We start from the raw sequence: 27,355 nt of genomic DNA, 5'->3' as shown, positions 1-27,355 counted from the left end.
TCATCCTAGCAACACAACTGGTGACCTGAGAGTTTACTGTCTATTGTATAACAGTTTATATAATTTCTCTTGGGTTACTACATATATATTATATGCCTCATTTTTTGTGATCAGAGTGGTATTGCATTAGCACTGATTTAGTGTAGTATTTAGCTGTATTTAGGTTCTAGTACTTAGCAGTCTTTTTCAGATTATTCTTTTTGACCGGTCGGTCTTAAAACCATAGGAGTAGATTTATTTACCTTTTTTCTGCTCTATATTCTTTATTATATATGTTTTTTTTGTGTCGTTTGACTGCTTAAATTATATTTTGGTACATTCTATCTCATGTTTGTGTTAGAATACATGCTTGAGGGGTTCTTTGGGGACTGTTTTATTTTATTTTGTGTGATCCATGTTTTTCCATGAATAAATGAACTTGTTACTTCATTTTGCTTGAGTGCTTTTAGTGGGACACTTTCTTCCTTTTTCTTCTGGTTTATATATATATATATATATATATATATATATATATATATATATATATATATATATTCACACATCCTGCCCTGATTAAAAAAAAAAAAAAAAAAAGAACCAAACCCCATAAACATTTTAGGGGCAAAACCATAATCAAAACACCAGGGCCATCTAATATATATGAGCAAATTATCTTTATTTTTTTCTTTTAACAACAAATATCTTAAAAATAGTGAAAGGCAGAAATGTCCATCTTTTGCTCTTCTTTTGTTGAGTATTCCCGGTGCTCTATTTGCTGCTGCTGACTTTCTATACGTCCTTCTTCCTTTCTCTCTATTCAGCACGTTGTGCTCTTGGTGCTGAAGGAAAATTCAGCTCCATTTAAATAAAATCACAGCATATTCAACTTGAGTCGTAGCCACTTGTGTTCATTGCGAGAAACAACCCTTCCCAGATAAGTGCGTCCAAGGCCTGTTGTAAAACAACCTCTGCAATCTCTAACTGCTGGTTAAACTTTCAGTCGTTTCCATAGAGATATTACCATGGCTCAGCCCTCCAGGGAGGTTATTACAAAGGCTTTCAACAAATAGAAAACCTGTTATGACCGAGAATAGCTGCCTGCAGGTACATATGTCAACAACTTTCTTAGCTGGGTAACGTCAAACTTTTATTTGAAGGCGGTTTCTTAAGTTTAAGGTGAAATTGTGAATATGTAGGCAAACTGACACTGTGAATTACTGCAGCTTCAATAAAGACAATATTAAGTGTCAAACTACTTATGGAGCAGTGTCACACCCGGAAGTGTTGTGAGAAGTATTTTAGCTGCGTTACGAAGCAGTAAACCTGTTTGCTTTGTTACAGAAAGGCTGTTAGCCGGACTGCAAAATTCATCAACAGATCTAAAGGAGTGAAACTTTGAAAGCCTCTTCCCAAATTACAGGTAGGGTGATTTAAACCATGCCTTGTTTCTCCATGTATTTAAATGTGCCACCGTGATTTTAACTCTTCTACTGCCAAAGAAGTAGAGTAAGGGCAATCATCTTACCCCTTTGCTGCCAGTCAATGCCAGTAGTGAATGTGTTCATTCTTTTTTGGTAGGTGCAGCAATAGTGCACTGCATAGGGTGACCAGATTTTGAAAATGAAAAACAGGGACACATAAAAAAAAATGATTAACGCAACAAATTACATTACAAAAAAATTAATATTATTATTATATTTATCTAATAGTGTCACCATTGATGCTGTATTATTCATTCTACCTCTTCCCATTCTCTCTCTCTACCTTCTCCCCCATTCTCTCTCTACCTTCCCCCCATTCTCTCTATACCTCCCCCATTTTCTCGCCCCTCCTCCCCATTCTCTCGCCACCTCCTCCCCATTCTCTCGCCCCCTTCTCCCAATTCTCAATTAAAACAGCACGCTTCTGCTCCTCTGCTTTTTCTGTTTCTTTTGACGTTCTAAATAATTAAATTGCTTTATTTTGACTGCATCCTTCCTGACTCCCACAAGTAGTGTGTGTGTAAGAACAGAATGGGGGTCTGTATTGAGATGACATCATTTGCTTCTTGCAACAATTTTGTGTCTGAGATGGTGTCAGATAAAACTTGTTGCTTGGATTTGTACATCTGACACTGACCTCTTGGGAACACAGGTTAACTCACTCTAAAACCAGGGCAGGTTTTAATTGACAAAAGGAAATAGGAAAACTGCAGCAGCTACACATACCAACGTATTAATACTGTAATAAGGTTGAAGAAGAGACATTAATATGAAATTAAGCTGGCGTCTCTTTGTTTGGGTAGCTTAAAGCTTTACAGCATATTAATTAGGGGTTTGCATGTTCAATCTTATCAACCAAAAACATGACTTTGTGATACCTCGCTGCTTAGCAATTCTACTGATGATACACAAAGACAGCAATGTTATGAATAACCACTAACATCTGAAATCTACCTTGACATTGCTTGGTGTTCTCAGGGGAGGATTGTCACTGGAGACCAGGCAGTTTACACCTTTTTACCAGGATCATTCATTGAGCAAAACAAGATAATTAACTAAATTGCAATTTATTCGCTTAAATAGGCATACACACAGTGAAACACAAAATACAGACAAAAGCACACTTACTGGGGGTTGAAAACTAGACTCTCCTAGGTGAAGGGAACTCTAAATAAGAGTTTTCCCCTGACTGGGACTTAGCCCGAAATCCTCTGGTTCCCAAATCGGCGTGAAGTTCCACATGCCACTGCTCCCTTCTGTTCTGAGAACTTGGACTCTTTTTGACCGGGGGTTAGTACCAAACTCTTGGAACTAAAATCGGCTTGCAATCTACGTTCGATTATTAGAATTTGGGTGAGACTTAGAATCTGGCGGGCAGACTTTCCTGGCTTGTAATCGAAGCCAGTTGTTCTGCTATTCGCACAAGAGCATCTTTGAAATGTCCGCCTGCATTTCTACCACTGGAAATCTCAAACCTGATTGTCTCAGACGTTTCTTATAGTATTTGGAGATTCATTCACAAAATACTACAGCCAATCAGCGCGTATTAACTTTCTCAGTAGCCAATCAAAGCCAAGCTGGTCTAGAAAGCCGGGTCAGCGAGAAATCTGAAATTGCCAAGGGACATGCGCAAGCTTGCCACTTCCGTCCCTGATTATCTCATGCCACCTGCTGGGTCAGGCTCCTCCACGTCTGGCAGAACAAATGGCAGCCCAGACGACTGCCATTGGTCCCAGGACGTGGGTACTTGAGCCTTTCCCTGCTACCCAAATGGCTCTCACATCTCTTGCATCCTCTGGCTACTTTGAAGTCTGTTGTCCAGCAGACTTACTGTCACCAACTTGGTAACCCTGACAGTCTGTCTGAACATTGGTTCCAAAAGTCCCAGCTCATTTACAGTGCACAACAGTACATTACAGCACTATAGTATTAATAAAAATATACTTGTAATACCTTCCTAAGTCTCTGGGTATGGGGAATAGAATAGAAAGATGCACTTTTATTTCTATCAGCCCTTATTCCCCACACTCTATCTATGGGACTTAGACTGGATTCTGTGAGTCCCCTCACAACCTCATATATGGTTGGAGCACCCATGAACCCAATATAGGTTCTGGGCTACCTGGGCATTAACTGGGGTATCCCGCTGTGACGGTGAGGGGGTTACCAGGCTCACAATAAAGGTTAAGCCCACTTGGTTACCCCTGATCCATGTATTGGGGTTCAGGAGTGTCAGCTATTGAGCCCAGTGTGTGTCAATGCATTGTGTAAAATTATGCGACAATAAATAATTTTCTGTGTTTAACCCTTCCAAGTGCGCCAGCAAGCAGAGATTGCTGGGCTATGAATTTCAGGGTGGGTTTTGTGGAGAAAATCTTCTCAAATTGTACCTAGGTAGTTGGGATTCAGAGCTGCTGGATACCCCAAAAATGTACCCGGGAATCAGGTCGGAATCCCGGATACATATAGGCACAATGCTCCGGTCAAAATCCTGCCTTGAAAACTCTTGCGCGACTCACTGCTAAGATTCCATGCTTCAGCACAGACCAGAAAAGTAAATGGGGCATAGGGATGTGAGGTATCCCTGGAACGGTAAAGGGGTCCCTAGTACTGTATAAGAGGGGATATCCAGTTAATGCCCAGATCACCCAGAACCTGTATAGGGATTCTGGGGGTACTCCAAACATACATAAGGTTGTGAGATGTTTTAAAAGTCAAGTTTGCAGTGTGTGGAGGATATGGCTAGTGGGAATAAAAGTGCAGATTCTTACTCTATCCATTATAACCAAAAGACTTAGAAAGTATAAATAACAGTGTAAAGTATTTTTTATAAAACAGGTATGTTTAAAGTGTATAAAGGCTTGTGCACGGTATATGAGATGGGGACTTCCAGGTCCACGGTTACGAGAGACCATGTGGCTACCAAGCTTGGTGCCATCAAGTCTGCTAGGGCCCCAGGCATGAAAGGCTCAGAGGTTGCCAGGTGTGGAAGCCAGTTGGGCAGCGGAGTTGGCCACAAGTACTCACGTCCTGGGATGAATGGAAGTCATTGGACCACCATTTGCCCCAGCCCAGACTGTGAGGAGCCTAACTCCTCGTGTGGCTTCTGCCTGACAAGTGGCAGAGGTGCCAGGTTGGCGCATACCCGTGTCAGATTCTGAATCCACGCTTGCCCGGCTTGGATAGACTGGCAGCGCTATGATAGGCTGGTAGGATACTTCCCAAGCTCGGATTGGCTGTAGTATTTCATGAATAAACTCTGAAATACTATAAGACACCCTCAGCCAATCCAGAGGTGAGATTCTAAGCACCAGAACAGCAGTGGTAAATTTGAAACGACCAAAAGATGCTCTTGGAGAAATAGCAGCGAGCCGGCTCCAGAAATTTCAAGGCGAGAAATTTTCCCACTTTTCGGGGCCAAGTTCTGAGAATAGAACGTAGGGGTCGCGGCTGGGATTGCAAGCCGGAAACAGTTCCAGGATGTTTGGGACTATCTCCCGGTCAAGGGATTTCAGCATCTCTGGAAGAAAGAGAGTGGTGGCGTTAGGAACTTCATGACGATTTGAGTTCCAGGACATTTTGGGCCAAGTCCCGGTCAACCTAAAGACTTTGTTTAATGTTCTATTTTACCTAGGAAAGTCTAGTTTTGTAGCCCAGACTCCCAGTAAGTGTGTTTTCTTCTGTATTTTGCAATCCACTGTGTGTACGTCTGTTTCAAGGAAATAAATGACAATTTGTTTTGCTAACTTGTTTTGCTCAGAGAATAATCCCGGTAAAAAGGTGGAAGTACCTGGTCTCCCTTGACACCCGCTTAACCTAGGGACCCCTTATGGTTACAGGGACACTTTTCATCCCTTTGCCCCATTTACCTTTCTTGGCTATGCTGAAGCAGGGAACCTTAGCGGTGAGTCGCGCAAGCGTTTTCAAAGGGAGGTATTGCCGGGACAATGTGCCTACATGTATCCGAGAATGAGGCATGATTCCCAGGTACATTTTTAGGGGAACCGACAACTCCGCACCCCAACGACCTAGGCACATTCTGACAACAATTCCTCCGCAACCCCCCCCGCCCCCCTTTAAACTCATGCCCTAGCAATCCCTGCTCGCTGGCAATCCCGATAAGGTAAAAACACAACATTTCTTTATTAACGCAAATTACAGGTTATGCATATAACTATAATGTTACTGGGCTCAAGAGCTGACTCTCTTGAACCTTTATACTCGGATCAGGACAAACTAAAACAGGACTTGACCTTTATTAAGAGCTTGGCTACCCCCTCACCGTCACAAGGATATTACCAGATTTCTGCATCATCTTATATGTTTGTTCAAGTCTTACTGACCTATTCTCGTAGCTCTGAAGTTGTCAATGTTCAGCAGTAGTGGAATGATATGTGAGAAAAAACCCTATTCCCTATTGCAAATCGTATCTTCTAAACCGCTTCTTGAAGAAGTGACAAACTGCATGGTTTAACATCCAAAATGCCCAGATTGTACTTGCTTTAAAAGCGGAATGATCTGAGGTGGTGCTAACTAAATCCCCAATCTGAGTTATGGGTTCTGCTCTCTCAGCCAAACCCATATTTTAGGCTGTGTAACTCATAATACCAATCTCGCTATTCTTGGGGTGGCGTGAAAAAAATGTGAGCTCTTATAAGAGGTTTGCATAACAGAGCTTAGAATTACAGTTTTTGTAAACAAATGCGAGTTTCGGGCCTTTTTGACAAGCCGATTGGATTGCAGCTAATAAAAAAGCTGTGTAGGCACGAATTGGACATGCGAGTAGGGTTTACAGAATTTGCCACGCTCAATAGTTCTCCTTTTTGACACTTATATACATATATATATATTGTGGGGGCTCAGGGGTTCCCAAAAAGAGCTTGCTGGGGTTTTGTGTGTTTGTTAACTTAATTTCAGCTGCCTTAGCTGTTGGAGGTTAGTGACCCCTCCTTCCCAGGTCTTAAGCCCGCCCCTCCCCACTTCTCAAGTCAGCAGGTATCCTCATTTTACTGGATATAGATCCAATATTGGTTTTTCTCCCTCCTAATAGAGGTAAATGAGAATTTTAATCCTAAAAGAGGTATATTAGTATTTTATCTGGTAGTGTTAGGACCTGTGGACAGGGTCTGCCTTGTCGTGGCTCGCAGGCTTACAATGCTTTGGCCAAAGGGTTAAACTAAATGACCCCTTTTCAAGAGAATATATAAGTATTTTACTGTGTATTTTTGTCATATTGGATGTAGCATTGGACTTCTCTGTCGCTTAGGGTTTACAGAATAGCAAAGCATGTCAATCCGCTTCTAAAGGGCACTTTACACATTCACACAACCTTTTGGACAGATAAGTATTTAACTATATAATTTGTTATATTGGATGAAACATTGCAGATTTTTGTCTTTAAAGGGCACTTTAGAAGCAGATTGGCACACTTTGGAGCTACGAGAATAGGCCCCTTAGTTTTCCTCTAATGCAGCAGTGTCTGGTGCAATACAAGTGTTATTATTTATTCATTTTATATCACTTATACATACAAAGATTCTAGACTACAAATGACCAACAACCTGTGAGATTTTAGGTTCTGGACCAAGAAGTGACATTTTAATGAAGTATAACTGATTTATATGCCCACAAACCTCAATGAATTGAAGCAACGTTGTAAAGAAGAGTGGGACAAAATTCCTCCACAATGATGTGAGAGACTGATAGTCATACAGAAAACGATTACTTCAAGTTAGTGCTGCTAAAGGTGGTTCTAAAAGCTATTGAATCATAAGGTGTACTTGCTTCTTCACACATGGCTTCTCCATTTTGGCTTTATTTTTGTTAAATAAATCATGACATGGTGTAATATGTCATGTGTTGTTCATCTGAGGTTGTATTTACCTAATTGTTCTAGTATTGGACATGCTCATGCTGGATGTCACCGCTTCCCACTGTCACTCAAGTGCAGCTCCAGTGAGTGGGGAAAACCATATTGACTACTGGCAGCCTGATTGTACCAGGACTTACTGCCAGGATTAAGGCAGGTTAGTAGCCAAAGGTGGCATATGGCTATATATATATATATATATATATACAGCCAGGTCTCCCATGGCTCACTGGGTCTCCTTGGTCTCCCTTTTTGTCCATCTCACCTCCACTCATCCCCGCGTCCAGTGGGGGGGGGTAGCTTCCGGAGTGGTGACGGGAGCAAATGATCAGGGTGTCACCATCTTGCCTATGCGCATGCATGTGAAGTATCTCCCCCTAGTGCAATGGCCATTACTAAGTCGCGCCCGCGCAGTGCACTCACGCGCGCGAGGCAGCAATAGGGATTTGCTCCGTGGGGACTTCAAGCCACACTTAGGAGAGCAAATAACTATTGAGGATGTGACAAGCATGGGGTTCTAAGAGAAGAAATAGAAACCACAAGCTCTCCCTGATACAACGCCCAACCTTTAAAACTACAACTGTTTATAATTCAGTAGATTTGCAATTTTTTTTTTCAAATAAAATTGGGCAGTGTCTGTAATTGCCCATTCTTTTATATGATCTGTTTACCTCACTGTGATTAAGCACAAGATTTTCTATTTAATGTTAAGAAAATTAGAACTGTAGCAAAAGTTTTGGTTCTCTTTAAAGCTATTTCACTGACGCTGACGGAGATAAAATACGCATAAATGTATATGCATGTCTTGCACTGGTCCCCAAGCATGCATCATTCACCCCATTGTCACAAGTCATACTACAGTTAAGCTGCAGATAAGAATTCTGGGTAGTGACATGCAGATGAACACCCAGTGGCCATGTCACTTTTAACATCTTATCAATTTTGTACTTGGATGCTTTTGCTTGCCGCATTACACAGCTTGTACAGCTAAACATGAATTAGCTCAGGGGTGCGGTGGTTACAGAGGCCCCATGCTCTTCCCCAAAGCATTTAAATTAAATGTCAGGAGCACACGAAGTCTCTGTAATACATATAACCTAGGCTTAAGGCGACACGTCACCATGGCAACGCAGCATCAAATGTCACCGCAGGGTCATTTGACACCGGTCATTTGACAAGGAAAAGGATGTTACATGTTGAGATATCAATCTAGTGGATGTCAATCATTTGATACCCACCACCAGCTATTCTGGTTTCTGATGCCCTGTAACCATTTCACAAGCCTATCCCAAGGATGATGCGATACAGTATCTCACCTCCAGGAACAGCAACAAAGCAAACAAAGTGAATAAGACCTGTGAGTAATACACACACCTCATTTTCACTGGCACATCTCCAAAAGTTTGACATCTGAGTCTCAAAGCGAAGTTAAGTTATGAAGTTTACAGTATCACAAGGAAATCACATGTTAGGGAGGGGGTGAACTAACTGTACAGTCTTGACGTAAAAATACAATCCATTGCAGGTCAAAGAAAAAACCAGTGTCTAATAAATTGTCTTCCTAAACAAATGCAACCATGTTCACGCAAAGATTGAGCTGCTTTTGTTGCTTTGGAAATTTAGCTGGTATTCTTTTGGTTATATATATATATATATATATATATATATATATATATATATATATATATATATATATATACAAATGTAGCTGGTATATATACAATATATATATATGTACAAATATATATATGTATATATATATGTACAAATATACATATGTATATTTGTTAATCAACTGTTTTACCCTTAACCCAGCCTGTCGTTATCAGAGACAATATGTTTTCATGGTTTTCCTCTGTGTGCTGCCATGTTTAGTGTTCTGCATCTGTCTGCTGTCCAACTGTCACTTTTTAATTTTTTCTTTATTAGACTGAGTTCTATAGCAGCGATGTATCCCCCAGTGTTACAATGTAACAAAATTATTAAGCAGTAGAGATACTTCTATCTTCCTGTCATCTAGGTTACATAAAATAACATTGGTCACCCAGAAGCTTCTGTGTTACAAATGGCATTACCAAAATGCCAACATAGATTATCTTTTCTAATTTGGTTAAAAAAAACTTTTCTAACTTGAAAATGTGTTTAAAAAAAAAAAAAAAAAAAACTTTTCTATTACAGAAGACTTAACATGATTAGGTTGTAGCCTGCCTTTAATTGTGCTGTCTGTCCTAGGCATGAAATTGGTAACCTTTGCTCATTCAACCCTTTAATGCAATGTATTGCTGGCCATTCTGTTAGTGATGGATGGGTGATTTAATCTTTCTAAGGATGCCAATTGCATTGATATGTGGTTTAGATTTTGTTTTTGTTTATGTCTACTATGTGGCACTACAGTGTATGTGGCCTCTTTTAACGACAAGTCAGCATTAACCTGTTGCATTTGAAGCAGCCCGGAACACTGAGACATGGTCCGTTGCTTAGAAACCAGATGTTTGAGATGCTGAAACTCCCAATGAAACATAAATATTTTTTTTTAAACTGAGGTCGAGAATTCTGTTTAAGACCCAAAGGAAAAAGGTGGGAGATCAACCTTGTAATCTTTAGTTGTGTATTATTTTATAAAATAACAGGGCTCTTCAACAGGCAACCTATGAAGGGCCTTGATGTGCCCCTTACACTCTCTGCTCCTGTTTATTTCATAGGCTTAGGTTTAGAGGATTCTTTTTCACAGTGAAAAGCACTTGTAAGTTAAGATAATGTAAGTATATATAGTACAAATGTTCTAAATGCTTGCAAAATGTTGAAATATTATAATGTTCAAGTCTTTAAATATATCTAAAATTACATTACAATAAGCTTGTGGCCCTTCTTCACCCAAATGTTTTCTGATCTGGCCCCTTTGGAGAACTAGTTGAAGAGCCCTTGAGTATGATATATAATATAGTATGTTTATTATTATACCAATGTTTATATTTTCCACTATTAATATTACCTTATTATTGCTATTGCTTTCATTCTGTATTTATATAATGCTCTAGTGTATTTAAACCCTTCAGTGCAAAATGTCTTTCTTCATCTGAATGATAAGGTAATAACTACTAAAATATCCTCTCCATGTCTAAGAGCCAATTAGGAAAGGGTAAAATAAGAAAAGATATGCAAAATGTGCCATTACACTTTTCAAATTTTAAAACTGCATCTAGTATTTTTTTTTTTAACACAGAATCGATTACTGTAGGTTGAATAAAGACACATGTCCATGGAGTTCAACCTTTTCCTAATATCTAACTTCTATAGATGGGATATTCACCCTATATTTATAGTTAAAAACTCCAGTGAAACATTTGCCAGTTATTATCACAATGGAGGAAAAACTCCCAGCAGTTACAAAATGTGTCTTCCATGTTTACCTTTTTTAGGTTTTGAAGGAAAACGGTACAGAAAGAAATACAAAGGCTGAGGTGACTAAGATGACTTCCAAAATAATATGCATGGTTTGCTTCATTTTTTCCATGGCCACATTATGGTGCATCAACGCAGAAACCCAAAACATGACACTGGTTAATGTTACAACTCCACTTCAAGGGCATTCTGGAAATGTAAGCAGTACTGAATATGTATCTCCAACTACCACTGCTTCTAGTGTAGAAGGTACTACTGACCGGAACGCAAGTTTAAGTAAAGAAAGTCCCACAGCATCGAGCATTCCAGCGTCAAAGTCACTTGTGACTGAAGCCACCTCCACGGCAGAAACTTCTATGAATGGATCTGTAGGTATTACGACATTCACGACCAGGGCAGTAACAACTTCTCTGTCTTCTGTCACTGAGCCTGTGTCTAGGGAAACGGACGATGTTAGTAATGCAACAGGGAGTGCAACATTACCCCCAACCCAAAAAAATTCAACCTTGGAAAATAATATTACAGTAGTGACGTCTCAACAACAAAGAGTTCCTACAACCCAGGTGACAGGTAAGGTGGAGTATTATTTATACGTGTGACATCCATAATACACAATGTAGCAGAATGTAGTTTTAAATAAGGGAGAACTTTGCCCATAGCTAAAATAGCCACCAAGCAATTTTCTGTCATTGATCGTAATGACTGATTTACTCATATCCACTATTTTCTGCCACCGTAAGACCACCTAGGGGTGGGGGGGTGCAAAACGTAATACAGCATAAAACCTGCCAACGCTTTACAACTCAACTGTGTGATGATGATCCAGGCTGGACTTCTTCAAGTCTTACTCTATCATACCAAAGTTGTTGATAGGAAAGCAAATGGGGAAAAAATGTTTCGTACCCTTTCACTACCAGATGTGCCAGCAACGCATTTTACATTATTTCCCCAGCTGCTGAAGTTTTGATCTTTTACCTACCATAGGCCCTAACAAAGCAATGTAGGATATTTTGTAACATTTATTACTGCGCTATTTTATCGTTCAAAATGCTAGTAGTCATACTGATCCAGGAGACATGCCTACAACACATCTTACTGTGATGAATTTTAACTGTTTTTAAATCCGAGAAGTTCATGAAGAATGTTGCTAAATGATTAAGTGCTTTCCACTATATTATGAACAAAAGATAGTATCCGTGGGCGCCTAAATTAACAACTACTATGAAAAGGATATATGAAAACCAAGCCTGTTGGCTGAAGGAACGTGGCTCCTCACGGTGTGCTTTAAAGAAAAGAAAAAGCACAACACATAGCGTAATACTGTAGATTATCTGACAAACAACACTTAAGACAACATATAACAGCTGAGAAGTAGATAGGTGAAATTACACAATAAAAACATTTAATAACAATTAATATAATTCACAATACACATGGACATGTATTATGTGGACAAGTTAAAAATAAAATAATGATTCAAGTGCTGCGCAGCACCGATGATGACAGTTGCAATGCCTACTCACCAGATGGAATAGGTTTGCAGGCAGTGTATAGTTTAGAGAGTATCCCCTCTCATTTCTTTAAGCTGCTCTCTGCTGGCTGGCGTCTCCGTCGGCACGTGTGTGTAGATCATCAAGCAGGATCTCCCGCAGCACGCACGGAAGGACACCCAGTAGATTGGAAACGGCAGCAGCTGATTCGGCACGCCGTCAGCAACAGCAGACTAGCTGGTTGGTAGCGTATATAGATTCGACAATGTGTGGGGATACTATCACCAAGGTGCTGAGTACTAAAATCGCCACCCTACGCGTTTCGAGAGCGCTCTGCTCTCTTCCTCAGGGGAAGGCAATGCAATTGTCATCATCGGTGCTGCGCAGCACTTGAATCATTATTTTATTTTTAACTTGTCCACATAATACATGTCCATGTGTATTGTGAATTATATTAATTGTTATTAAATGTTTTTATTGTGTAATTTCACCAATCTACTTGCTCTAGCTGTTATATGTTGTCTTAAGTGTTGTTTGTCAGATAATCTACAGTATTACGCTATGTGTTGTGCTTTTTCTTTTCTTTAAAGCACACCGTGAGGAGCCACGTTCCTTCAGCCAACAGGCTTGGTTTTCAGATATCCATTTCATAGTAGTTGTTAATTTAGGCGGCCACGGATACTATCTTTTGTTCATACTATAGTTCTGACCAGGGGGTCAGTTTTTTGTATCCCAGGCAGCCCCTTATGTATGATTGATCATCTAAACATAAGGTATTATACACTACATCATACCTTTGTGGTTAGCGCTACCTGTTTTGTCGTTTTTATGTGCTTTCCACTATATGCTTAAGTGAGACAGCATCATATATACCTTAAAAAACACGTTTTATTAAAAAATGTTATAATAAATCGCTATAACACCATCAAATTATTAAATAGGATAAAATAATTTCAATAGGATTTAAAATAATAACATATGACAAGGAAAACCATAAACCAACAGAGAGAGTAGGAGCTGTGCCCTAACAATATATTTTCATACACCATCTATCACTGCAGGAAGCTAGTTATCCTAAATTACTTTAGACCCATGTGTTGCCAACTCCATGTAACAAGTATCCTAATTAATATAGTGTGAAGCTGTTTTCCTGCATTGGAGAAGATATTAGTCCCCTTCACCTGAATGGAGCTGTTCTCTTCTACAGGCTCTGGGAAACGTCTTCACAGAATATTGAATAAGGACCCAATAAGATTCATGGAATTCTATGTTGTCAATGTTTCCATTTTCCATAATAACTACTGTTGTGAACCAGAATTGGCTGGGGCAAGAGTTAGAAAACAATGGAGCCTTTTCACTAAACTCAGTGCAATGGCGAGTGACTTTGCATTGTTTAACCGCACACCAAAACGTGTCAAAATGGTATTCCCTTAGAAAAAACAGCATTTTTTTTAAAGTGTGGTAAAAAAATGTAAGATGACAATACTTGTTTTTTTTTTTTTTCAAAGTCCTATCGCACTGAATCTGTTTGTTTAAACTGCAGCCTGGAAGAGCTGCACAGAGACGCTGCGTCTCCCTGCACAGCTCTTACAGGCGATCGTGCAGTTTAAATATTAATTTTAATAATAGTGTACGGGAGCAGGGGGTCTCCTGACCTGAACCGTATTGAGTCTGCATTCAGCCTCGGGGACTCCCTGCTTCCTGAGTTACAGACCCGGTTATGTGGTGCCGCTATGCGACACTGCCCACGTGACCAGGGGATTTAAATACTGCAGGAGATACCGGCAACTGTATCTCGGGAAGTAGGGGGTCCCCGAGGCTTAAATCAATGTGGTTCAGGTCAGGAGACTCTCTACTTCCAAACACTAGTATTAAAAAAAAAAAAGAAAAAAAAATATTACTGTAGCAGCTAGCCGCTAAGATAATGAAGCTGCTTTAATGTGATTTTTACTAATAGTGTACGGGAGCAAGGGGTCTACTGAGCTGAACCGCATTAATTTCAGCCTCTGGGACCCCTTGTTTCTCGAGTTATGCACAGGGGATACCGGCACCCCATACCGGGGCCTATAACTCGGGAGCAGGGGGTCCCCGAAGCTGAAATTAATGCGGTTCAGCTCAGGAGATCCCCTGGTCCCGTACACTATTATGAAAAATCACATTAAAGCAGCTCCATTACTTTAGCGGCTAATCACTATGGCAATGAAGGGGTTAAGGCACAGCTGGTTTATTGGCGGTAGAGGGAGTGAGTAAAGGGGGTACTTGGGCCATGGTGGGTGGTTAGGCCTACCGGGAAGGATGTGGGAGGAGATACCCCCTTCATTACCATAGCAGTGTTAACATTAATATACCTACTACCTACCAACACACAAACCACCCACCACCCACACCCAACCCCTCCTCACCCCCTAACACATACAGTACAGTATTGGGCAAAATTACTATTATCCAGGTATGGATAATGGTGCATTTGCCCTTTAAAAATAAAACAAGCCTGTATAAGATAAATTAAAGTTCTACTTACCCCTGCCACGATGAAGGCCACCCTCGTCTTCCTCCTCGTCCTCATGACCATCCTCCGTTGGCAGCAACATTACATTAAAAAAACAAACTACTGACCACTAACCCCTGTTAGTAACCGCTATAGTAATTAAGGGGTTAACCCCCCCTCACCCGCTACCCACCCGGGCGGCCTGACCAACATCCCCGGGGCAACTACCCCCACCCGGCTACACATTGATTGGAACAGTGGAAAACTATACCCCTAATATGAGCAAGGATTGCCATACTAACACTTAATAATGTATCTATAAAAAATAGGCACAAAATAAAACAAATTACATTTAAATAAAACAAGCATTTGTCAATAAACCAATTGATTGGCACAGTGGTAAATTATGACCGCTTCCATGTTTTTTAAAGGATATGACGTCCCTCCATTTAAGATGACATCACATCACATGTTTTCCATTAGGTATTCCTGAATATTATCCCGTATTAAACCTTCAAGTAGTTTCCCCACTATTGAAGTCAGGCTTACAGGTCTGCAATTCCCCGGTTGTGACCTAGCTCCCTTTTTAAATATAGGCACCACATCTGCTTTGCACTAATCTTGTGATACTGAGCCTGTGGAAATGGAGTCCTTGAATATTAAATGTACTGGTTTGGCTATTACTGAGCTTAACTCCTTGAGAACTCTTGGATGTATGCCATCGGGGCCAGGTGCATTATTTACTTTAATTTTTTCAAGCCGCTTATGAACTTCTCCTCAGTTAAACAATTGTTCATTAACATGGAGGTTGTGGCTTCCTCCGGCAGCACTACTATTGAACTTGATTCTTCCCTGGTAAACACAGAGGCAAAGAACTTGTTTAATACCTCTGCTTTTTCCTTATCTCCAATGATCTGCCTACCCATCTCACACTGAAAGGGTCCTATATTTTCTTTTCTCATTTTTTTGTTATTAAGGTACTTACAGAACTTTTTAGGGTACTTAAAGAACTTTTTTTTTTTCAACAAAAAGGTTTTTATTGGGACATGGTACAGTTCGCATACTGTCTAACAACCCATTATCATACATGAGTGATCACGTTCCCATTTTTTTTTTTAATGCCAAACGGTACAAATAATAACGTACTGTGAGGAAAAAGAAAAAAGAAGAAAGACGACGGACATACGGGACGAACAAGACGAACCCAGGGGAGGAGGGCCAAGTGACTCCTGCTTGTGATCTGTGACCTCCGATAGTGTGCTTGTTCGGTATGGGTCTTCTCATTGCCATCTTACTGTCTGCCTACGTCTGCCATACTAGTGCCCTGTTCTGTCTCTGTCCGTGCCGCCCCCCCAGAGGAGAACGCATTTCTTTCTATCACAGCAGAATATTGGTGGCATTCACCCCTGGGATGTCTGATTGATCTAGCCAAGGGGCCCATATTTTTAGAGGATTTGTGTCGGTGTCATTGACCAAACTCGTCAATTGCTCCATCCGGCAAACATACCAGATTCTGTTCCGAATTTTCATCATCGTGGGTAAGTCTGGTTGCTTCCACAATGCCGCGAGTTCGCACCTCATGGCTGTTGCAAAGTGTGCAATCAATTTTTGAGCCGGTCTTCTTAGCCCCCGCCTGCGCCTGCCCAGCAGGTACAGCCAGGGGTCCAAGGGGAGAATTCTCTCCAGCCAATCTTGGATTTCCTCCCATAAAGGCGCCACTTTGGTGCAGCCCCACAGCATGTGCAGCCATTTTGCATGTTCCCCACACTGTTTGGGGCACAGTGGGGGGTAATCTTTTACAAACTTTGCTAATCGTAATCTCCTGGTCGTTGCTAATCTCCTGGTCAGCTCTTCCCACGTAGATGGCTTCTTCTTCCGGTAGGTGTTGGAAAGCCCGCCAAGCAGCCTGATGTTGCCATTTTCTGGAGCGTGCGTTTCACGGCTGGTTTCCGGGTTCCCGATTTTCGCGTCCACTGGATCTGCAGGTAAGTTTAACATCGCGGGTGTCTCTTGTCTCCTTAGCATTGGTGGGGCTCTTTGGGGGCCGCTGGAAATTTGTGGGGATCTTGTTCATCAGCTTTCATCGTCTTCAGGGGTAATGTCGCCATTTTGGAGGAAAACTGTGCCTCAACTGTGGCCGACAAAACTGCGATAACAGCCGCTTTAGAATGTCATTTGTGAGAGTGTTCGTGTCTTTCACTCTTTCTCCTCTACCGCCCGTTCCTTGTGCTTTTTGGAGCTGGGGGCCTGTTGCCAATCTACTTCTGGGCTCTGGTCCCTCCGGGTGGCCGGAGCTGGGCCTTCTTCTACCCCGAGTTTGCGGAGGAATTCCGGGGCGTCCTCTGGCTCTTTCATAGAGACGGCCTTCCCATTCCTCAGGACCAGTAGTCCGAATGGGAAGGTCCACCGGTATCGAATTGCTCTGTCCCGCAACAGTTTTGTGACAGGTTGTAGTTTCTTTCGTCGGGCCAGGGTGATGGGGGATAAGTCCTGGTACAGCTGGAGGGAGGTCCCCTCGAAACTGCAGGTCCCCGGGCCCCTTGCTGTTTGAAGTACTGCCTCTCGGGTGCTGAAGTAGTGCATCCGAGCTATCATATCGCGCGGTTGGTCATTGGCTGCTGGCCGACTTCGGAGGGCTCGGTGGCAGCGGTCCATCGCTAGCTCCGTTGCGGGAACCTCCGGGAGTAAGGTGGACAACCAGCGGGTGATATACTCTTTTATTTCTGTAATTTCCTACGAGATGCCTCTGATACGGAGATTGCTCCGGCGGTCTCTGTTCTCAGAGTCCTCCTGTCTTTCTGCCAGCTCTGAGATCTGCTTCCGCTTCTCCGCTTCTCCGCTTTCCGCGCGGTGGTGGTGGCAGCCGCCATTTTTTCCTCCAGCGCTCCTGTGCGTTCTCCCAGGCCTTGGACTTCTTTCTTTAAGTCCTGAATTTCCGCACGGAAGAGCGACTTCATGCTGTTGTAGAGGCGGTCGAAGTCGCATCTTTGCACGGGTAACTGGCCTGCTGTGTCCTCCACCTCCTCCTCGTGCTCCGATTCTGAGCCCGCGGCAGAGCCCGGCACCATGTCTGCCTCGGCCCCCCTCGTTGCCGCCCGGCTCAATATCTCCTTAGATCGCTGGTCGGTTTTTTCTTTGTGGACTGCGGGGCATCCTGAGCTATTCCCCGATTGGTATATGGCAGCTATAAGGGCAAAAAACTATTTAATAAACGTTATTAATGTGTGCTTCGTGCGGCGGGGGCGGGAGCTCTCAACTTAAGCAGCTACCCACCACACCATCGCGCATGCGCCCTCCCCTAAAGAACTTTTTAGGGTTGACCTTACTTTCTATTGCAATCCTTTTTTCATTATCCATTTTTGCCCTTTTGCAATTTTTGTTACATTCCTTATAATTCTGATACGATGTCTCTGTCCCTTCTGACTTAAAGAATCTAAACGCCTTCCTCTTCTTGTCCATTTTCTTCCCTACCTGTTTATTTAGCCACATTGGTTTTAACTTATTTCTTTTATACTCATTACCCAAGGGTATATACTGATGAGTGTGCTTTTCTAACAATGTTTTAAAGACTGCCCATTTATCTTCTACATTTTTCCCTTTTTATGCTGGCTGGTTTTATTTTTATGGGCAAATGCACTATTATCCATATCTGGAGAATATACATTTTGCTCATTACTGTACTGTATGTATTGGGGTTGTGGGGTTGTATTTATGTATTGCACTGTACTTGTTTTTTAATGGGAAGAAGCGCTATTAGCCATCTTTGGTTAATTAAAAAAATGTCTGTTCTGCTGCTTTAAGAGTTCAGTATCTTGTTACTTTTTGTGGATAACAATACTGGAAGTCAATACAATGTTTGGTTTCATTACGTCATATGAACCCTTTATTCCATAAATAAGGGCATTTATAGTGCTATAATTCACTTATCGAAGTCTAGTGAATAAGCTCCAATGAGTGGATAGGAACTCTTTGTCAACCTTGATATGTTAAAGCAGCAGAACAGGCTTCCTTGCGTTTAAAACAATGAAACCAAATGTAATTGCAGATTTGAAGCAAGGGGTCATCGGAGCTGGACTGTGTTAATTTCAGTTTCAGAGAACCCCTTCTTCCAGAGATATTGACTTCCGTAGCAGTGTTGGTATCTCTGCAGGTAGGGAACTGTGAATCTACCATAATGGCATCTTTATAGGTCCCGCGTCACATGGCAAATAGGAAGCCGTGACATCATTTGTTGCGGCTCCCTATTGACCAGTGTGACTGGGACATTTCAACTTAACAGAGATACCGCCACCACTACAGAGGTAAGTATCTCAGGAAGCAGGGGGTCCCCGAAGCTGAAATTAACACAGTTCAGCTCCAGACACCCTCTGCTTCAAACCAGTCATAAAAAAGCCTCTTCTGCTGCTTTAAGAGTTCAGTATCTTGTTAGTTTTTGTTGATAACAATACTGGAAGTCAAACCATGTTTGGTTTCATTACGTCATATGAACCCTTTATTCCATATATGCCAACTAACCCCTAAGTTAACAGTATTATAGTGATCCAGTCCTAGCGTTCAATTTCTGTTTGCTGGTCTGTTAGCAACTCTTAATAATAGAGTAAAATTTGAAGAAAGACCGACTTGGATTCTTATGACACTGATGATCCAGAGTTAGTTAGCAGGTGTGCTATATTTTGAATGTAAAGACAATACAAAAGATTTTGGTTGTCAACTGCACCCTTCCAAAGGTCTTGACAAAAACACTGTGTTGCTGTCTTCACTATTACAATAAAATGCTGAGAAGAGCAATGCCAATTTCATCAGTATAATGTGTCTTCTAGTCATTCTATTTACTGTACATGTATGTTTTGTGTCATAAGTGGAAAACTCAAGTGTGGAATTCCATAGCGCTGTACAGTATATATTTGCTGTAACTATTCACTATTTTACTTTCTGTTCCCTTGTACTGTAGATGCACGGTTCTCCAAACTGAAGGATTCTGAGGCTGTTTTGACATCTATCTTCGGCACCATTCTTGGCATTGCTGTTTTAGGTATTATTGCCTTCAGCTTCAACAAGTACAGAAAAAGGAGATCTCAGTACTCTCACCACCCACTCCGTGAAAACTCATATGAATCAGGTACAGGTCTATGTAGTGCCAACGGTACAATGGTGGAGTAAGGCAGGAGTTTCTCATCCAAAACATGCTGAAACTCTTGTTGGTGGTGATAAATCAAGATAGAATTGGAAGCATATTAATTCAGAAATATCCTTGCTTTAATACTGTATGCTCCTCACACTGTATGAGGAACTTTGCTATATAACAGGCAGTAAATATTGTATATTTCACTGTTTCTCAAACTGTAGTTCTCAAAGACTTTAGTGATGGTCCCCAAAGCCTTTAAATTTTTTATACCTGTACCTACCCTTCCCTGGAATATGTGCATTTTAATTACTATTTAAGGCTATACATATATAGCTAAGGGTATGAAAGTCCTAAAATGATTATTACTGTACAATGAAGTGGTCTCCGATATGGTAAAGTTTGAGAACCCCTGATATGCCGCAGTTTCACATTCTTCTTTATTCAATTAGAATTGCTGACCTAAATTTGAAAAGTGATTAAGCATTAACTTAATAGGGGAACTTCAGACATTTTCTATACCACCAGCGTCACAATCAGTTCAAACTAATGAGGTCAAAAAGACAAAACATTCTGTACTTCGATGTTAGAGGTTTAGCTGTACACATTGTGAAATGAAGCTGGCCAATGCACTGGGGAATTAATGTAAAAATAGCTGGGAATCTAAGTAACGCCTGTGACGGGAGTGGGTAACCAGGCTATACAATAAAGGTCAAGCCTGTTTTGGTTACCACTGCTCCATGTATAAGGGTCCAAGAGAGTTAGCTCCTGGGCCTAGTAACATTGTATCATTCCATTGTACTGTCTGTAATTAAAGCATTTTTTTGTGTTTTTTCCTTTCCGGGCATGCAATCAAGCAGGGATTGCTAGGGTATGAGTTTCAAGGAGAAACCATTGACAGAATGTGCCTAGGAGGTTGGGGTCTTGAGTTGTTGGTTCCCCTATAAATGTAGCCAGGAGTCATGCCTGATTCTCGGATACATGTAGGCACGTTGTCCCGGCAATACCTCCCCTTGAAAATGCAAGCTCGACTCACCACTAGGGTACCCTGCTTCAGCACAGCCCAGAAAGAAGAATGAGGCACTGGGATAAACATGTATTCCTGTAGCTGAGGGAATCCCTAGGTTAAAGGGGGTACCCCAGCTAGTGCCAGGGTGACCCACAACCAGTATAGGGGTCGTGGGTGCCCCAACCATATATAATATAAAGTTGGGGGGGGGGGGGGAAACTCTAAACTGAGTCCAAGGGAAAGTGTGTGGGGAACAAGGCAGATAGAAATAAAAGGACCACATATTCCCTTTTCTGTTCCCTGTCCCCCAAGACTCAGAAGTGTATTAAAAGATACTTTAATATAATGCAATATGCTTTTTACATTCGGAACCAATGTCCAAACCGGCAGCCCGTGCAAAGCTTGTAGAAATGTTGGACATCGGAGTTCAAAGCAGTCCGAGGATGCCCAGAGGTGTGAATAGCATTTGGTCAGCGGGGAAAGGCGGAGTACCAGGTACGGAGATCAATGGCAGTCCTCCGGGATGCCACTTGTTCTGCGAGACATGGTGGAGCCTGCCCAGAGGGTGGCATTGAGAGAGTCAGGGAGAGAGGTGGCAGGCATGCGCATGTCTCTTGGCTATTTTGGATTTCCCTCTGACCTGGTTTTTCTAGCCGGCTTGGCTCTGATTGGCTGCTTGGGAAAGTTTCCACACGTTGATTGGCTGCTCGTTTTGTGAATGAAACTGAAAATACTATAAGAACCTATAGTACTAGAACTAGTATAAGAACTAGTCATGGGGGCTGTAACTCAGTGGTTATCAAACTCAGTACTCAAGCTCTACCAACAGGCCAGGTTTTAAGGATATCACTGTTTCAACGCAGGTGGCTCAGTCCAAATGACTGAGCCACTGATTGCTGAAGCAGGGATATCCTTAAAACTTGGCCTGTTGGAAGCCCTTGAGTACTGAGTTTGAGCACCACTGCTGTAACTCGTTGCTTTTTCTCCCAGATTGTTCATTAATATTGGTTTGTGACACGGGGCTATCACTGACAGATTGATGTATTAAACAGTTTAACTATATGAAATATGGTTATGGAGTTCCATAATATCCATCATATTGACTATCGATTATATAACTATAATTTACATCGGAAAGCCATTTTTGCCTAATGCAGACAAGTTATTTATTTCTTAAAGGTGCAATCCTTAAGGATCAGTTTTGAAAACACATTTATTTTTGATGACTAATTTAATCTTCTTTCATTGCCTAAGTTTTTAAGGATGGTTCAAAATGTTTGCTAGCCTCTCAAAGAAATATTGTCTAGCAGAGATTTCCTTTCCTATTGTCTGATTTTATACATTTATTGTATAAGAATTCCCTGAATTGTATTGTCTCTTTTATAAAGGCCTGAATATACTTTTGGCGTCTATTTAAATACAAATATCCATTCAAGTATACATACATATGTAGCAAGGATTGCAGGTAAATCTTTTGATTTGTGTCAGTGAGCGATTTGGGGGGTGGTTATAGTAGCAGTTAGGAGAGAAGTTATCTGTGAGAAACTGTACATAATACCGCACTCCTGTTCATAGAAGTTTGCTGCTGGTAAAAAGATAGGCCTTACATATAGAAAAACAAAAAGAACAATTCCTACACTCCTACCAATTAGGCTAAAAGAAAATAATAATCTCAGGAAAAAGGGTTATTTTGTTTATCCCTTTGGCCAAAGCATTTATAAGCCTGCATGCCACGACAAGGCATAATCGTATGCAGGTACCTACACTGAATAGATGTAATAATTGTCCCATGGACTGGTGAAAAAAAATGTGTGAAAGCCCTGAAGGGGTTAAATAAAGCATAAGCTTATGTGAGTAGTGCAATTAAAATCTGGCCAAAGCCAGTATCATAGTTACCTTAATGTAGAGGTAAACTCTGGGTGCACAAATCCCTGGTGTGAATATAATAAAACTTACACATATTTCTTTCTGTCAGCCTTATACGTTCACTTACTCTTCAATAGAGGGTAATGTCCAGACTGACACTGGGGTGCATTGTACCTGCACTAATAGGAAAATTGGTAGGGGATCTGTAACTGGAGATAAGTTATAGTTGTGGTAATAGGTCAGGGGAGGATCTACAGTATATGAAATGGTTATGAGATCGAATTAGGGGTGGAGATACTGTATATGGAGTTGTTATAGGAACAATTAGAGATGGAGTTGTTAAAGGGAGGGTTCATAGGGTAGTTTTTATAAAAGGGCACCCTGGGTTATGTGTTTAATTAAAGTGTAATGTGGCTGGATTACATCTCTAAACCACCATTTAACATGGATAATCCATCCTTGCTATTATTCGATGGATGCTTATTATAATACATTTAGTGGGACCTTTAACAAGTAAGCATTGTAACATTCTCCAAATCTTCTTCTTTCACAGCTGATAGGTATTCTGCCCCGGATGACACTCTGGTGATTTCTGGGGGTTTGTATGATGCACCCCGAGTTTATAACCCCAACATGACAGTTTTAGAAGAGGAGGACACTCCACATGATTATGTATCATTCAGCTCAAGGCCAGGCCAGTTTAGACTCGAGTTCCTGCCAGGTGACAAGGAGATGGATCCTGTTTTCAATGGTTCCACCTTTGAAACATCTCATTCATTGCGAAAAAATGTCTGACATCAGGATTTTCTCCAATAGTACTAAAAATCCTATTGTTATGAAAAGGTTGTGTGAATTGTTTGTAGCAATTTCTTATTTTATAGTCTTGTAGATATAAATACTATTAAGCCCTTCAATTCTGTATTTTACATACCAACGTTGTGTTTGTTTGGTTACCATTAGATTATTGGTCTTTGGGCTCATGCTACCCTAACTGAAGAATTTTCTCATGATAACCTATTTCCCCACAGTGCCTTGTTGATCTTAAGTAGAATTGCCTTACTGTACATTAAATAGACAATACTTTTTTGCTCCAATAGGGGTTGGGGAACATACGTTCTGAATGCATTATTGCCCTGAAATGGTTGAGTTACCTGATAGCAATCCAACTCCTACAGTGCCTTATTGCCCCTTAAGTGTATTAGGTCATGTTAGTACAAATTCTGTAATGTCTTCTTGCTCTTAAGGTGAGTTTTTTTGCAATCCACAAAGCTGTGAATTTAATTATCAAATCTAGTGCTTTTTCTGTCAATTGTCAGGTTAATACTGCCAAAGTAAAAAAAATGTAGTGAAGGGGTTAATATGTAACAACCAAAGTTATATCTAATGCTACATTCTGTTTTAAAAATGTGAATTCCTAAATAATTTAAATAATCAAGTTCATTCAGAATAGAAACAGTGCAGTACGAGAGAATTGCAAACCTGAATTTGACATAGCAATGTCATCAAATGCTTTAATTAATATTATCAATTTAATGGCTGCAGTTAGTGTTCTAAAATTAAAAACGGGAAATCCCTATCATTAAAATGAACAACTTTGGTACATATCAACATTTAGTACTTTGGGGGATTTTTTTCCCCACCTCTATCAATATTAGAAAGAAGTTTAATTGTTGTCTTTCTTTTCTAAAACAAGGTGTACTTTTTTTTTTTTTTTTACAAATGGTCATGTTTAAACCCAGAGAAAATATTTTTTCAGACACTGACCTATTTTCTGTGTGCAGCTGTGTCAAGTGTAAGATATTTGTAAATCAAAATCTTACAATGGATTCAAGTCGTTAGCTAGACACCCCAGATCTGGTGGGGCTTTTGAGCTAGCAAAGAAAAAAAGATGCAGAAATGATACATTCTTTTTCTGAAACACCTGCTTTAATATTGTGTTTGCCCCACTTAATGTCAATTCTACATATACTTATACATTCATGGAAGATTGTACTGATTTATTTTATAATCTCAGATATTGTATAACATTGGTCCCTAATCTATAATTCAAAGCTTTCATTTTATAAACAGTCCTAAAGATAAAAAGTACCAAATGTATTCCTTTAAACAGCCCTTGCAGCTCAATTGAGCAGTTAGCTAGTCATACAATGCAAAAAAAGTTATATAATACTTAACCGAATTTAACATGCATAATTTGATGTAGCACAAAACTGGAGTTTACATTTTAATTGTTTACATATTTTCAAAATTAAATACCAAAATCTCCTGGTTCAAAATGTTGGGTAAAATACAACACCACGCATATATAAAAAAGAAAATTACCATCTTTAATAGGTTACTAAAGCTACAGTACAGTATGCAACCTTGATAATTTGTCACTGCCATCCACATATTAAAGAGGACATCTGTAAACATAAGGGTTCTGAAAAATGAAGGTCGGTTGTTAACAGTAAAATTATTTGTTTTTAATAAGCTACTGAGTATAAAGTAAAGAAATACTTACTTTACATTTGCATTTTGAGAATGCTGTAACTAGATACTATGCTATTGTGATATTTTATGTTATTGTTAGCAGTGGCATCTTCTTTTTAGTCATTACAGGGTGTTTTGAGCATACGGTGTGGATGTCAAAATGAATCTCCTGTAAGCAGTGAATACTCTTATTGCTTAAGATGTCTGTGCTACTGGAAACTTATGATTTAGAAAATAAATGCCTATAGAGTACTACTCTGGGTTTTCTATTTTATAAGTAACGTTGTTCTGCCATTTATGTCAATTTAGAAGAGTACAAAAAGTAACATGGAGAACAGCCAAAAAGAAAGAGAACCGGAGACAGGATCAAAAAGTAAAAAAATAATAAAGATTTATTAGCACATAGCGCCCGTAAGGAAACTGGAGCAACACTCTGACGCGTTTCCCACCGTAGATGGCGCTTTATCAAAGAGATGTCAATTTAGCCATCAGGGTATGCAAAATTGTGCAGGGAACTCAGTTTTTGAGTTATACACAACTCTCTCTTGTTCATATAAAAAGATGTGAATGTTTAACCTCTTTACTGCCAGTGGTCCCTGCAGTGCTTGCCAACTAATGTGTAACTGGCTACCCTGGCAACAAAGTTAAAGAAAAAAAGAGGACTCTAATTAATTGCTGTGGTTCTCCTTATTTGACATGTAATGTACTGTAACGTATTTATTTTGTGTCATTGTCTTATGTCCTCGGATTTAAAATTTGCAATTAAACTCTGAGGGTAACCCGTGTCTGCAGTTTTCAGTTAATGAATAAATCACACAGGCAGAGAAATGGTTTTCCAAATCCCCTTTTCACTTTTACATGACAAGTGCGCCAATTATGGGATCAATGCCAGTAGAGAAATAAGGTAATTTCCCGTTATCTCGGGATTCTATAATAGGAGGTGTCAATACAGTAGGAATAGGGGCAGGATAGTTCTTCACCTTGCCACTGAATAAAGAACTATTGACTTTACAGTATGCTGCTGTTCGGAAGCTTTGTGTAGCAATTGTGTGCTTTATCAGTAAACTCTTTGGTTTCTGTCCTTTATTTTAGCATATTGCATATTTCCCATTTTGCATCCTCTAACAAGCTATGGGCCTCATGCTATAAGCAGCGATAAGCCCCTTATTGCCAGTTTATCGCCAAAAAAGCCTACAGTGATTAAATAAGACCCGATAAGCCGGTGATAAGCGCAAAAATTGCCGGGTTTTGTTGGGAATAAAAACGACAAACGCGCGGCGATAAGCCACTTATAGCCAATTTCCCAAACTCGCTCAATTCTAGTACCCTGATCAGCTTATCAAGGCTGATCGCCGCTCCAGAATGGAGATTTCCTCTCCAAATCGTCCCACCTCAAAAACATTGCAAGAATGTGGGGACAAGCTGCCGAGAAGCGGCGAGACGGCACTTAGAAAAATAATGCATTTTTCCTACATCGGATTGATGCCGGGAGACTCCGGAGTTTATACTTATCAAAATCAGCACCGGAGACCGGCATGAGTCCCATGCAATAAAAATGCATTTACAGGCAACTTCATTACTATAGCGGCTAACCGCTAAGGCAATGAAAGGGTTAACCACCAGTGCCATGCTTAATGTGGGTAGCGGGGGTCGGTGAAGATGGTATTCGGCCCTTGGTGGGTGTTTAGGCTTTGCTGGGGGCTTACGGGTGGACTTAACCCCTTCATTACCTTAGCGGTTAATACCGCTAAGGTAATGAAGGGGTTAACCTCTCCCGCTACCCACTTGGTAGGTCTAATCATTAACTAGACTAGATGCGCTGTAGCAACGGTGTGAAAAAAAAACACTCCCGTCCTCCAGAAGAGAGGATATTAGAAAGGTCAATGACGTTCGATTAATGGAGAAACTTACCTCATTTCTGAATCACTAGGAAGAATGATAGGGTCTGGGATCCCTGGGATGCTGGATAGGGATGCGCTCCCGATAGGAGAGAGGATATAGGAGTGCTGAACGTAAAATATGGTGTTTATCAAATGTTGTATGATATGTAATGTGACTGTTGTTGTTTGTACGAAATTTGATACAAAATGGTTGTTCCCCCATCCCTTTTTACTTTTTGTATCCTCCCCCTTCCCATTTATGTTTGAAAAGTTAATAAAAATATAAGTAAAAATAAA

The 27,355-nt window shown here is 40.6% G+C and overlaps 1 protein-coding gene across 2 annotated transcripts; it reads left to right on the top strand.

Moving 5' to 3' along the window:
* The first annotated feature begins 1,053 nt into the window (after window positions 1-1,053).
* LOC142503213 (uncharacterized) lies at window positions 1,054-27,355 on the top strand. Of its 2 annotated transcripts, XM_075615369.1 has the most exons (5): window positions 1,054-1,083; window positions 1,321-1,399; window positions 10,749-11,301; window positions 19,661-19,828; window positions 23,260-27,355. In XM_075615369.1, exons 3-5 carry the CDS (start codon window positions 10,800-10,802, stop codon window positions 23,499-23,501), a joined length of 912 nt encoding a protein of 303 aa, XP_075471484.1. In that variant the 5' UTR covers window positions 1,054-1,083; window positions 1,321-1,399; window positions 10,749-10,799; the 3' UTR covers window positions 23,502-27,355. The 2 variants fall into 2 exon arrangements, with proteins under 2 accessions (XP_075471484.1, XP_075471485.1); XM_075615370.1 differs by lacking the exons at window positions 1,054-1,083; window positions 1,321-1,399 and adding an exon at window positions 8,503-8,686.

This window comes from Ascaphus truei, chromosome 9 (genome assembly GCF_040206685.1).
Source record: "Ascaphus truei isolate aAscTru1 chromosome 9, aAscTru1.hap1, whole genome shotgun sequence".
Lineage (NCBI taxonomy): Eukaryota > Metazoa > Chordata > Amphibia > Anura > Ascaphidae > Ascaphus > Ascaphus truei.
This window is presented reverse-complemented; position numbering and strand designations above follow the sequence as displayed.

Coding starts and splice junctions, on each gene's coding strand:
- LOC142503213 (XM_075615369.1), top strand. CDS start 10,800: ATGACTTCCAAAATAATATGCATGGTTTGCTTCATTTTTTCCATGGCC. Junction 11,302..19,660: donor TCCTACAACCCAGGTGACAG/GTAAGGTGGAGT, acceptor CTTGTACTGTAG/ATGCACGGTTCTCCAAACTG. Junction 19,829..23,259: donor TGAAAACTCATATGAATCAG/GTACAGGTCTAT, acceptor CTTCTTTCACAG/CTGATAGGTATTCTGCCCCG.